This window comes from Ochotona curzoniae, unplaced genomic scaffold (genome assembly GCF_017591425.1).
Source record: "Ochotona curzoniae isolate NIBS_2020 unplaced genomic scaffold, NIBS_Ocur_1.0 scaffold_3208, whole genome shotgun sequence".
Taxonomy (NCBI): domain Eukaryota; kingdom Metazoa; phylum Chordata; class Mammalia; order Lagomorpha; family Ochotonidae; genus Ochotona; species Ochotona curzoniae.
This window is the reverse complement of record NW_024467106.1, coordinates 5,716,432-5,728,764: the sequence shown is the minus strand read 5'-3', so window position 1 is coordinate 5,728,764 and position 12,333 is coordinate 5,716,432. Positions and strand designations below refer to the sequence as shown.

The following is a 12,333-nucleotide window of genomic DNA, read 5'->3' as shown; positions in this document are numbered from 1 at the left end:
AGTTCTGGCCCCTCCCAGGACTAGCGCAGATGTAAGCAGAGCTTTCCTGTGGCACCAACACACCACACATTGGTCATCAAACACCACCCACTTGGCTGTGTCACCTTGTGCCATTAAACACCAGGAGTAGGTTCTAGGGCCCAGCTGGGAACTAAAAGTCATCTGTGCCCTGGCTCTGGAGTCAGGGTGCTGGGGTTCCCACTGTGGCCCTGCAGCTCACCAGCAGGACGCCTCAGGCTGTGCACCTGACATGCTAGGAGCTCTCTGAGGTAGTTCTTGCGTTGCACAGCTCACTGCTGCGTTTGCTGTGCTAAAAAAAAGGTCTTGTTTCAGATTTCTCCTGAGAAATATGGTATCAACGGCCAAATATTGTTATAGATTTGGGTTCCGCAAAGCTGCTGAAAGCTGGTGCTTGGTCAGAGTCCATGGCTGTGTTAGCTGCCAATGGTCTTCAGTCGCAAGCTTCTGGCCACTGTTATGCTCAGCCTGATAAAAATCAAAGGGGCACCCAATACTCAGAGAGGGAAAAATGTCTTACTGTGAATTGGTTAAAGCAGTTAACTCAGTGTAGTTAACTCAGTGTAGCTTACGATTTTGCAAACCCACAAATTACAGAGCAATTTTATGACTGGTTGTCTTTGTATCATTGGATTGTCAATGTTCTTTATCTAGGCTGAGTACTAGGCTATCGCTGGATGCATTTAATTTTTCTCCTATTCCATGAGTGGTCTTTGTTGTCTTGACTGTGTCCTGGGAAGTACTGAACTATTTGAATTTCATGATGCCCAGTTTGTATTATTTTGGTTGCATGTGCTTTCTGTGTCCTAGCTAATAAACCATTGCCTTTCTCCAAGATGGCACAGTCACTTTTCATAATTGACTCTTCCCTTCAGAAGTGTCGGATGTGTCTTTTATCTTTTCAAGCCATCGTTACATTTCATCTGTGATTGACACTCCTAACATACAAAATTTTACACGGTTCACTCCCTCTCTCTGTTATTTGATTCATTCCTCCCAGCGTGTGCTTTTGGTGCGATGCAGTTCTTCGTATCCTTCACTACCTGACCATGTGCCCTTTGTTGTCCTTGGAAATTAATGTTTAGAAGTAGAGTGTATGGAGCTGTATCATAATAAAATGATAATAATAAAAAAAAGAAGTAGAGTGAGGCCTAGGGTGAGTTGCCCTATGTAAGGGAGGATATATGTTTGCTTATACCAGACACTTGTCAATGTGGTACCCAGCAACTCTCTAGGAGCTGTGTGTGCATAGGAAGGCTGACCTGTGATGGCCATAGGGACAGCTGTCCTTAGAAGCATGGCAGCCTTCCGTGCCATCTTGGGTGGTGGGCCTCCTTTATTCTGAGTCACTCTTCCTTGAGCCAGTAGAGTTTTGGGATCCCAGCATCATACGGGATAGGGTTTCTACTCACCTACTTCGGTGGCTCCGTGGACCTGGGAGCTTACAGACCAGCAGGGAGAGCAGTGAGGAAGCAATCCACATGTGTAGGATGATTGCAAGTGTGTGCAACTGCTAAAGAGAAACAATGCTGTGGTGCCAAGTCAAAGGTAGAGCCTGCCTTCAGATAAGCCGGTCAGTCAAGGCCTTCCCGGGGATGTCACTGCAGGGCCAAGCCTCCAAGGGGTGCTTCACAAGCCGATCTGTGGCAACAGACCTGCTTTTGCTTTCCAACCTGTTGAAGAGCTATGCATGACCCACCTGGCAATGACTAGGATCCAGCACCCACCTTACACCACTGACCATGGAATTCAGTGGACCTGAGTTGGGAGCTGGGCTCTGTTGCATGAGATAAACCCACTAAGCATAGGTTTTGATGACACAAAGATCATATTCCTATAGAACTTTCTGAATGCCTTCTTTCCACTCCTGTCCCTTTGATCATGGGCTGGCAAGCAGTTGACAGATTAGTCCTGTTGACATGGGCCCTCCCTCACTGTCCGGAGTTCACCAGGCTGTTCCCAATCCAACACAGAGACCCACTCAACAACTTTACCCACAGTCAGCACATCTTTCCCTGCTTATACATTGTGGTAATGGGAAACGTGCTACTCCTTGATTGGTTTTTCCATTCCTAACAGCAGCCAGTTCTGACCCCAACTGAGTGTCCTACAATTCAATCCAATTTCTACACCAACTGCCTGGAGTTAATGTCAGACCCCACAGGTTTAGGGACTCTGTCCGACAAGGTTGCCTTCGCTCCAGGAGGCACTCACAGCGTTGTTGAGTCCACAGACTGAATTTCTGACTGACTTGCTATGAGATTAGAAATTCCCGCCACCCCACTCCTGAGGGTCTACGGATTGCTAAAATGACTCACAGAGCCCAGAAAAATTGTTTAATCACCATAGCTAATTTATTTAAAAGGACATGACCCAGGAATAATCAAATGAAAAAGGTACATAGGACAAAGCACGGGGTTGGAACATTCCAGAGCTTCCAGAACTTCTTAAGACAAGCCACTTTCCCCACAACTCAAAGTGTTCATCATCCTGGAAGTTCCTTGACCTCCCCACCCCCACCCATGGGTACAGGCATCTTACCCAGCAGGCTAAGCCAGCAGGTAGCTAGCCCACTCCTACCCTGTTCACGCTGTGGGCTATGAAGGAGGACTGAATCACGCTGAGATATTTTGAGAATTCAAATACGTACATCCTGGTTCTACCTGAATGTTCTCAGATATTGACAAGAGGGAAACCAGACACTACAGACACAGATCACAGGTGAGAGCATCGCCCAGGGCCTGCCTATGGCTTTTCAGAGTCTCTTTCAGACCGAGTTCAATATAAGAGGGTGACATATCGAATTGATTTCATTCCGGTTTCTAGGTTATACTGCTGAGACAATTGTGGCATCAGCAAAGAGGGATTAAAAATAAAGTTTAGGATTACAAATGGAAACATACATACAACTTGGTTCTAAAAAAGGAGAAACTATATAAAAAAATTAAAATCCTTTTCTCTCTCCCATCCTCCATGCCTCAATCTACCTTTTCTCTGTAATATTCATGCTATAGGATTGGCTTGGATTGCTCCAGATCTTTTTTATGTATTGACAAAGATCAATACACACACACAGAGGCATCACCCATTAGCATACATACATATTCTCTCTTTCTCCTCCTATATATATTTATAAATAACATATGTGTATATATACATATACATAATTTGTTTTCATAAGTAGGATAGTAGTGTATACAGGCAGTACTCTGAAACTCATTTTTTTCCAGTAAAGAAAACACCTTAACATCTTGTGAATATTTTTGTGTCAGCACATATAGATCCAGTTTGTTTTTAACCACTATAAAGATTATCTTAAAAATTAAATACTTCTTTGAACTCAGATGCTGTAAATACATGCACAATGTTCAGTAGAATGTAGTGCCAAGGTCCTCCAATTTCTTCCCTGGATTTTCTTTCCCTCTTAGAGGAAGGGATTTAGGTTAGATTCCATGTCTCTCTCTCTTTTTCTTTAATATTTATTTGTTTTTATTGGAAAGGCAGATTTAAAGAGTGAAGGAGAGACAGAGAAAAAGATCTTTCATCTGCTGGTTCACTCCCCAAATAGCCACAGTGGTTGGCCAGAGCTGATCCAAAGCCAGGAGCCAGGAGCTTCTTCCAGGTCTCCCATGTGAAGACAGAGTCCCAAGGCGTTGGGCCATCCTCCACTATTTTCTCAGGGCACGAGCAGGAAGCAAGTGGGGAATTGGAGTAGTTGGGACACAAACCGGTGCCTGTGTGGGATCCTGGTGTTTGTAAGGCAAGGATTTAGCCACTGAGCCATCACGCCAGTGCCATGGCTCTTGCTTTCATGTCTCACTGTGTACCTCCAATGTCGTCCTGTGGCAGCACACAGCCCTGGTTCGTCCTCTCTGACAGTTACTGCGCAGTTCATTGTACTAATGTACTCTGATGCACAGGAGTAAAATCCTTCCTCACTGGCTGGAACTGAGGCTGCTTCTCGCTTTTGTTTCTGCTCCCTTTCTTTCCCTCTATTTTAACTCATGTTATGATGTATATCCTAGTCATAGAACTGCTGGCCAAATGGTGTCCACCTTTTTAATTATTGCTAATTGCCCTCCCAAAAGATGGTATGAATTCACACCTGCCCAGCAGTGCATGGGAGGACTCTTCCCCAGGCTAAGGAAGACAGATTTGTAAAGGGCTGAGAGATTGCTCCCCTCTGCGCCACCATCTATTAATTGATACATGCAAGTGAGTTAGAACGGACAGCCCTGAAATCCACCTGAGGGTCACACTTATTTTAATTAATAATCTGAATGAGCACACAGATGGCAAGATGAGGACATTTGAAGGCAATATAAAGCTGCTCAGTGGGTTGATTAGTGGGACAGGTGACAGAATCAAGATGTCACACACACACACACACACACACACACACACACACACAAAACTGACAATGAGCAATTATGGGATCACTAGTGAGTCTGAATTTACTGGACAATGCCTAACCCTACTCACAGATGCGAAACACAGATCTCTCAAGTACAGGAAGGACAAGGCCAAGGACACACAGTGGGCTTCATCTCCCTTTTTATTCATTAGGAAGTTGGGGCTTAGGGACGCCGAGTCAGATGCTGCTGGGCACTGTTGGAGGGCAAAGCTGACAGTTTTACAGTTGGGTACACCATGATGCTGCCTCATAGCTAGCAACCAACCCCTATGGGAGCGTGCACACTGTGGGTCCATCGTGAGCTGCCAGACTTCATCAAGAGTGGAGGTCTACGGTGAGGAAAGGGCCAGGACTGCTCTGCCCTTCAGTTGTGTGGAGCTATCCGAGTCATGTGTTCAAGTCACTCGTGTGAATTGCAGGAACGGTACTGGAAGCGGGTGATGGGGGCCTGAGCCCAAGTCTCGGATGGCCCAAAGGCCTGCTGTGTTGAAGTGCTAAGATGTAGTCTATGGGCTATGGACAATATCAGTAGATGGCTCTGAATGGAACACAGAGGCAGGCGAGCACTGTTCCGTAAGAAGTTTCTAGCAAGGAGACATTCTCAAAAATGAAATGAACAGCTTTAGGCATGTGACATGATGGAAAATGTGCAACTGATCTGTCTGTTTGGTCCTGGCATAGAGTGCCTAAAAGTCTTGGAATGCCCTGAGTGACAATGGGGTTGGGAATGTCTCCGTGCTATGGTGGTGACTCTTAGGAAAACCCCTAGGTGGCTTCAGGATGGGGTCTGGCTCCCAAAAAAGATTGAGTCTGGGTTAGAATCTTCTGAAAGTTTCAGCCCTATCTACCCTCAACCTTAAGAGGAAGGAGCGGGGCTGGAGACTGGGTCAGTCCTCAATGGCTGATGGTATAATTAATCACATCTACCTGATGAAGTGTGCACGAAGTCCATAAACAATGGGACTTGGCAAAAACAAATAGCTCAGGAATTATCACTTTTGGAACACTGCACACATGGACGGTCATCCACAGGGAACGGTTCAAGGTCATTACACCCATCAAGGCTTTGAGCGAATGTTGGTCCACAAGGGCATACTCGCAATGTTCAACCTCAGTTATTTGAAAAACATACTCATCCGAACATATCCCCTTAGTTTTCTTGTTGATTTCAGTATGCAACATGTTCCTGCTTCACCATCACCTTGCTTTGCTGTAAAAGAAGGCATGATTATGTACTACTAACACTCGCTCCAAAGCTGATGAAATTAGAAGGACTGAAACACTAAGTTTTCTCAGCAGATGTGAGGCAATCAGAATTCTCATGTATTATGTATTGCTGACAGGCAGATACACTGGTGCAACCTCTTCCAAAGCCATGTATTAAATTGTAGGGCCCAGCACAGTAGCCTAGTGGCTAAGATCCTCACCTTGCATGCACTGAGAACCCATATGGGCGTTGGTTCATGTTCTGGCAGTCCCACTTCCCATCCAGCTCCCTGCTTGTGGCCTGGGAAAGCAGTCAAGCATGGCCCAAAGATTGGGGACCTTGCACCCTCATGGGAGACCCAGAAGAAACCGCTGGTTGCTGGTTCCTGACTCCAGGCTTTGGATTGGCTCAGCTCTGGCCATTGCAGCCACTTGGGGAGTGAATCAGGGGACAGAAGATCTTTCTCTCTGTCTCTCCTCTTCTCTGTATATCTGCCTTTCCAATAATAAATAAATAAATAAATAAATAAATATTTTTTGGATGTACTTATTCTTGGTGTCCTATGATGTGACCCACCAGAAATGAGAGCTTGCGTTGGACAAAATGTCAACCCCAGAATGTTTGTACTAGCCTTATCCTTAGCAGTCAAAAACTGGCCACGGTCTGATTGTCCATCAACTGCAGACTCCAACTCAAATGCTCCCTACAAGGCGATTTGATCTCCATGAAGCTCAAGAGGAGGCAAAACTAACCCACAGTGGTACAAGTGAGTGATTACCTTGGGGGATGTGATTGGGCAATGAGTGAGAAAGGGAGCAAGCAAACCTTCCAAGCTACTGAAGTTACTTCCTAGCCTGATCCCAGCAGTGGGCACTGGGAGGAATGCGTGGAAGATGACCTGTACGCTGCCCCTGTGTTTGTGCCCATCACTGTCTCCTCCTGCCAGATGCAGGTCCTTCCAGAGCTGAGCTGCTCTGGGAAACTGGACAGAGGAGGCTCGGGGCTTGGCCTGTGCATTTTCCCTTGTCATTTCCTGTGCATATTTTTGCCTTTGCACATTGTCATGCTTGATTTTAACAAAGGGAAGGAAGTGTCACGCCTCACAGCTTTCATAGTGTGTTTTTTTTTCATTATTTTTTCCCCTCCACTTCAGCTAAGTGTTCAGTGAAGACAGCATTTAAGTTGATAAGTTTTGAACTACTGAGGAAGTAACTCAAGGTGTTGCATGGCCCTGAGAGCCAGCCTGGCCTCTGAGATGCCAGCTGTACCTCGCCCCTCCATAAAGCAGTCCACTCCAGGGGCCAGCCACGGGGAGGGCAGGCTCAGGGCCTTCAGGAGCCTAGAGCGAGGTTTTCTGTGCAGAACCTGAAAAAGCCAGTAGACTTCCTTCGTGGAATACTGTTCATAAATGCATAAGACAAAATATATAGGATCACGAAGAGCTGTATTGAGAGTTATCAGGCCTGGCACAATGACCCAGTGGCTAAATGCTCACATGGCATGCGCCATAATTCCATATGGACGCCGATTCATGTGCCGGTGGCTCCACTTCCCTTCCAGCTCCCTGCTCCTGACCTGGGAAAGCTACAGAGGATAGCCCAAAGCCTTGGGACCCTATAGTCACATGGGAGACCCAGAGGAGGCTCCTGGCTGTTGGCTGCAGATCAGCTCACCTTCAGCTATTGCAACTATTTGGGAAATGAACCGGTGGACAGGTTTTTCTCTCTGTCTCTCCTCTCTATAAATCTGGTCTGCCTTTCCAATAAAAAAAAAAAATCTTTTAAAAGAGACAGAATTGTCAAACCAACTTTTAAGCCTAATTTATCATGTAGTAATCCAGGTGATGACTAATTCAACAGGTGTAAGCAGCCTGGAGGCAGGTCCCACAGCTCCTGTGTAATCTACAACAGAAGCAGTGTCTCTCGGTATCTCCAGTCACTAGACAGGTTTTGAAAATGTCTGTGATCTTTTGCCACTTTCTCTCTTGCTCTCTTTATGTGTTGGATGTAGCACAGTTAGTAGAACTGTTTGTTCTCCCATGGTTCTCGCCTGTACTCATGACAGAATGAAATACTGAGTCCTAGCTAGGGAAAATAAAGACAGGTATTCTGTTTTTATCCACATTCCTGATCCCTTCCTCTGCCCTGGATTCCTTTAAAAGCTTGCCCAGAGCATTGATTCTCCAAGTCCATGTTTACCAGAAGCAGCTGGATGCTTGCTAAATGCAGATTCTAGGGGCCCACATTGTGGCATAACACATAAAGCCACAAACTGTGATGCGGGCATCCCATCTGGGCACTGATTCATGTCCCGGCTGCTCCATTTCTGATCCAGCTTCCTGCTAATAGTCTAAGAAAAATACAACAGAAGATGACCCAAGAGTTTGGTCCCTGCTGCCCATGTGGGAGACCCAGATGGAGCTCCAACTCCAGAATTTAGCCTGGCATAAGGCTGGCAGCTGTAGATGCCTGAGGACTGAACCAAGGGATAGAAGATTCTCTCTTTTCTCTGTAACTTTGAGTTTCAAAAAATAAATAAATCTTTAAAGAAAAATGCAGAGTCTGGGGCCCTACCCAGAGAGCCCCCAAGGAGACAGAGATCTACAAGAATGCATAGTTTAACAAATTTGAGAAGTGCTGGGCTAAGATCTGCCAGTTGAAGTGGTTCTGTCTGTGCTGTGCATGTCTCAGCAGCTCCCAAGGTTTCCACATGCTGGGGTAGTAAGAACTCCACTTGCAGACTCGGCAGCAGCTTTGCAGGATCCAGAACCTCGGGACCTTAACCACCACAACCATGCAATCTGACAGGCTAAGACCAGTTTCTTAGGCTGGCCTCTCTGCCACCTTGTGTATGGCCAACAGATGCCTAAAACTGGCTGGTGGACCCCAGGGTTCCTGCCCGAGCTGCATGCTGTCTGGCAGCGTGGTGTTGGGATGTCATGGACCAGGAGCACCGCTGGGGTGACTCAGTTGTGAAATGAATGACTGTTGAGCATGGCACATGCAGCAATCCTGCAGGGAGCAAAATCCTGACGTGTGCTTCTCTTGAGTCACACCAGCAGGTCAAACCTTGGGGACAGCATCATGGCTGGGTGATGAAAGTCAGCAGGTCGTGATCTGGAATGGGTCAAGGAGAAGCCTTCCCAACAGACAGACCTCCCCAGAATCTAATCGTGGAGAAACACCACACTCTTCGGAAATGTCTTTGTCCTCAAAGACAAGGACTTTGTGAAATGTCCCAAATGAAGGGACTCTGCAGGCGTGATGATGAGATGATTCCATTCCAAAGAGGAAGACACCTTGAACACTGTTGAGTGGTTGACAACATCGGGATCCAGATGGTGATATTCTTTGTGTAATCTTTTTTTTAAAGTGATAAAACTGTGTGAAAATTGTGTTTATGTAATAGAATATTCAGATTCTTGGGGAATGCACACTGAAGTATGTAGGAATAAAATCCTATTGTTTATGCACCTGGGGATTAAATGGTTCATAAAAAAGGTGTGTGTGTGTGTGTGGGAAGGAAGTAAACACAAAATTGGGGTAACACAGTAATAGCAGGTGAATCTGGCAAAGGATACACAGGTGTTCCCTGCACTGTTCTCTTTTTTTTAAGATTTATTTATTTTTATTGGAAAGGCAGATATGCAGAGAGAAGGAGAGACAGAGAAGATCTTCTGTCCGATTATTCACTCCCCAAGTGACCCCAATGGCTGGTGCTGTGCTGATCTGAAGCTAGGAGCCAGGAACTTCCTCCAGGTCTCCCACAGGGGTGCAGGGTCCCAAGGCTTTGGGTCATCCTCGACTGCTTTCCCAGGCCACAAGCAGGGAGCTGGATGGGAAGTGGAGCTGCCGGGATTAGAACTGGCGCCCAGATGGGATCCTGGCACTTTCAAGGCAAGGACTTTAGCCACTAGGCCACACCGCTGGGCCCTCCCTGCACTGTTCTTATGCCTGTAGCTTTTACATACTCATAAATTTAAAAGCATTTCTAAATGAATGTTGAAGTATGTGAAGCAATAGTTGGTATTTAAAAATTCAGAGAGTAAACTATTTTAAAAGCCTGTAATACTAAGAAATTTTAAGCTATACCTTTACTGTTCAAAAGGTTGTAAAGGCAAGACATTTAAAAAAAAAAAAAGACAGAAGATGATGTCATGGTTAAGATATAAAAGGAAAAGAGAAAACACCTCTGGAAATGGAAGCAGCATCCATCCCGTGTTCCCCACCCACTCACCCCCGCCTCGCTGACTCCCGGCCTGATACCTCTGTCATCTCAGGCAGCGTGTGAAATTCTCCAAGCTGCAGTTTCCTCATCCAAATGAGAAGGGCTAAAATAGAAAGCATTTCAGAAAGCTGGTGGAGGTGGCGCTGGAGAAAATGCACAGGCTAGTGCTCTGAGTTCCCAAGCTGCCACAAAAGACGGAAAGCATCCTAACTCACTTTCTAAGGTGGCATGACCCCAACAGCGTGGCAGGTCCATCTCACCGGCAGACATGAGACCTAGATTGTTTTGAAATCCACAAGTATATGAAAAGGATACAGGTGGCCAACTATGACTCAGAGAGCTAAGCCATCACCTGAGACGCCGGCCTTCCAGATGAGCGCTGGTTGGAGTCCCAGACACTCTGCTTCCAATCCAGCTTCCTGCTAATGTACCATATTATTGATAGTTATCCAGATTTTTCATGTTCATTGGCTGATTTTTATGATTTAATTCTACAAAGTCAAGATGTTGCCAAGATGCACTCTAGGCAAAAAAATAGTAAAGGTAGCAGCATATAGAAAATGTGCCTCTAGAGGGCATGGTAACTGCCAACTAGGTAGAAACCTCCCCCAGACTGGCTCCTTGAGTCGGACAGCTGAGCCCCCCAGTCCCATGGTCCTCTTACCGTACAACCTTTGGACCTCTAGAAGATTCCAAGGAGGCACCGATTGAGGCTGTGTCTCCTCAACGGAGCGTGTGGTTACAGTCGTGGGGCGGATGCTCTTTGGCCTCAGTTCTTGGCCTGGTCCTAGTTTACCTCCTGGACACGCCCCTCACAGCACAAACCCTGTTCCCTTACAGAACACGGCTGCGCTGCCAGGCACTTGGCGAAGAACGGATGTGCACTTGGAGAACCCAGAATACCATACCCGATGGTACTTCAAGTATTTTTTAGGACAAGGTAATTATTGCCATGGTGGCGGTGGGGAAGAAAGGGTGTCCGAAACGGAAATGGGTGATGGTGTGACTTCTGGTGCCTTGGAGGAAAGGGACCCTAGCAATTTAGGGTCATCTGCGAGCTTTGTAAATCCAGCCATCAAAGTCCAAGCCCTAGCCTAAGACATTGCTTATCATTTTTTTAAAAAAGATTTATTTATTTTTATTGGAAAGGCAGATATACAGAGAGGAGAGAAAGAGAGGAAGATCTTCCATTCAATGGTTCACTCCCCAAGTGACCGCAAAGGCTGGAGCTGAGCCAATCTGAAGCCAGGAGCCAGGAACCTCTTCCGGGTCTCCCACGCAGGTGCAGGGTCCCAAGGCCTTGGGCCATCCTCAACTGCCTTCCCAAGCCACAAGCAGGGAGCTGGATGGGAAGCAGGGCTGCAGGGATTAGAACTGGCGACCATATGGGATCCTGGCACGGGTGAAAGGCAAGAACTTTAACCACTACACTATCGCACTGGGCCCTGTTTGTCATTTTGAAGGGTGGGGCTGTTGTTTTAGTTGATTGGTTGGGCTTTTGTTTTTTGATCACTTTTTTTTTAATCTTAGGAAAGTTAGAAGAGAGTAGAGAATAAGTGATTTGTGAAGTAAGTCAAATGAGCAAGGCTAAGGGCCTGTCTGTAATGGGTTTTGAACACTGGTTAACCGAAATGAGAGACAGAGATGGTTCCCCCAGCAAGACATTAGCTTCTGCCATGATTCATTCATCAGTGACAAGGATTTATGTATCAGCAGCTCCTAGATTCCAGGCCACACTCAGAGTAGTGGGTGCAGTGTCAAGGCGGTCCTCATCCCTGCCCCCAGGAGCCCAAAGAATTCTCACCTGGGTCTGCTGTTACAAAGCCCAGGAACTTACGCTTGTTACTCTCCCCTTTCTGAGTCTCAGGTCCCCTGTCTGCAATGTGAGGGCCTCCCTGGCACCTGCCATGGAGGTTTGGTTCCCAGTTTGCAAAGTAAGGGTCTCCCTGGTTGAACAGAAGTCTCAGTGAGATTGTGCCAGGATGAAACCAAGTTCAGCATCTGGCTCCAAGGATGGGCTCTGTCGTAAACAGCCATGCGCCTTGGAGGTGACCCGCTCATGTGAACACACACGGGAAGGTGACAAACAGGAGTGTGGTCGGTGACAGAGCATTTCAGGAATGGAAGTTTAAAAAGGGCAAATGCCATCTTTTGTAGAAGATGCGATGGTGGAGCACACCATGAGAGCACTGACCTAAATGACGTCTCTCCAAAGCTCTGGTTTGGCGGGAGGTTTAAGATGCACCTTGAGACTCATGCCAAGACTCTCACGCCAGCCGTCAGAGGACCTGGGTTCAGTCCCCAGCACTGCTCCCTCTTAGCAGTGGTGATGACTCAAGTCACTGGGTGCCTGTGCCACATGGGAGACCAGGAATGAGCTCCTGGCTGGCTTAGTCTAGCCCAGCCTCTCTATTGCCAGTGAATGGGAGATTCTCTCCTTTGCTCTTACTCTCGCTGTCTTTTGTGT

General features: G+C 46.7%; 1 protein-coding gene across 1 annotated transcript in view; it reads left to right on the top strand.

The window, feature by feature from the left end:
• Positions 1–12,333, top strand: part of GARNL3 (GTPase activating Rap/RanGAP domain like 3) — a 138,890-nt gene that overhangs the window by 66,946 nt on the left and 59,611 nt on the right. Inside the window, exon 5 of the mRNA XM_041004369.1 lies at positions 10,707–10,806. Within this exon, the coding sequence (XP_040860303.1) occupies positions 10,707–10,806 (100 nt within the window). The remainder of the gene's footprint in view (positions 1–10,706; positions 10,807–12,333) is intronic.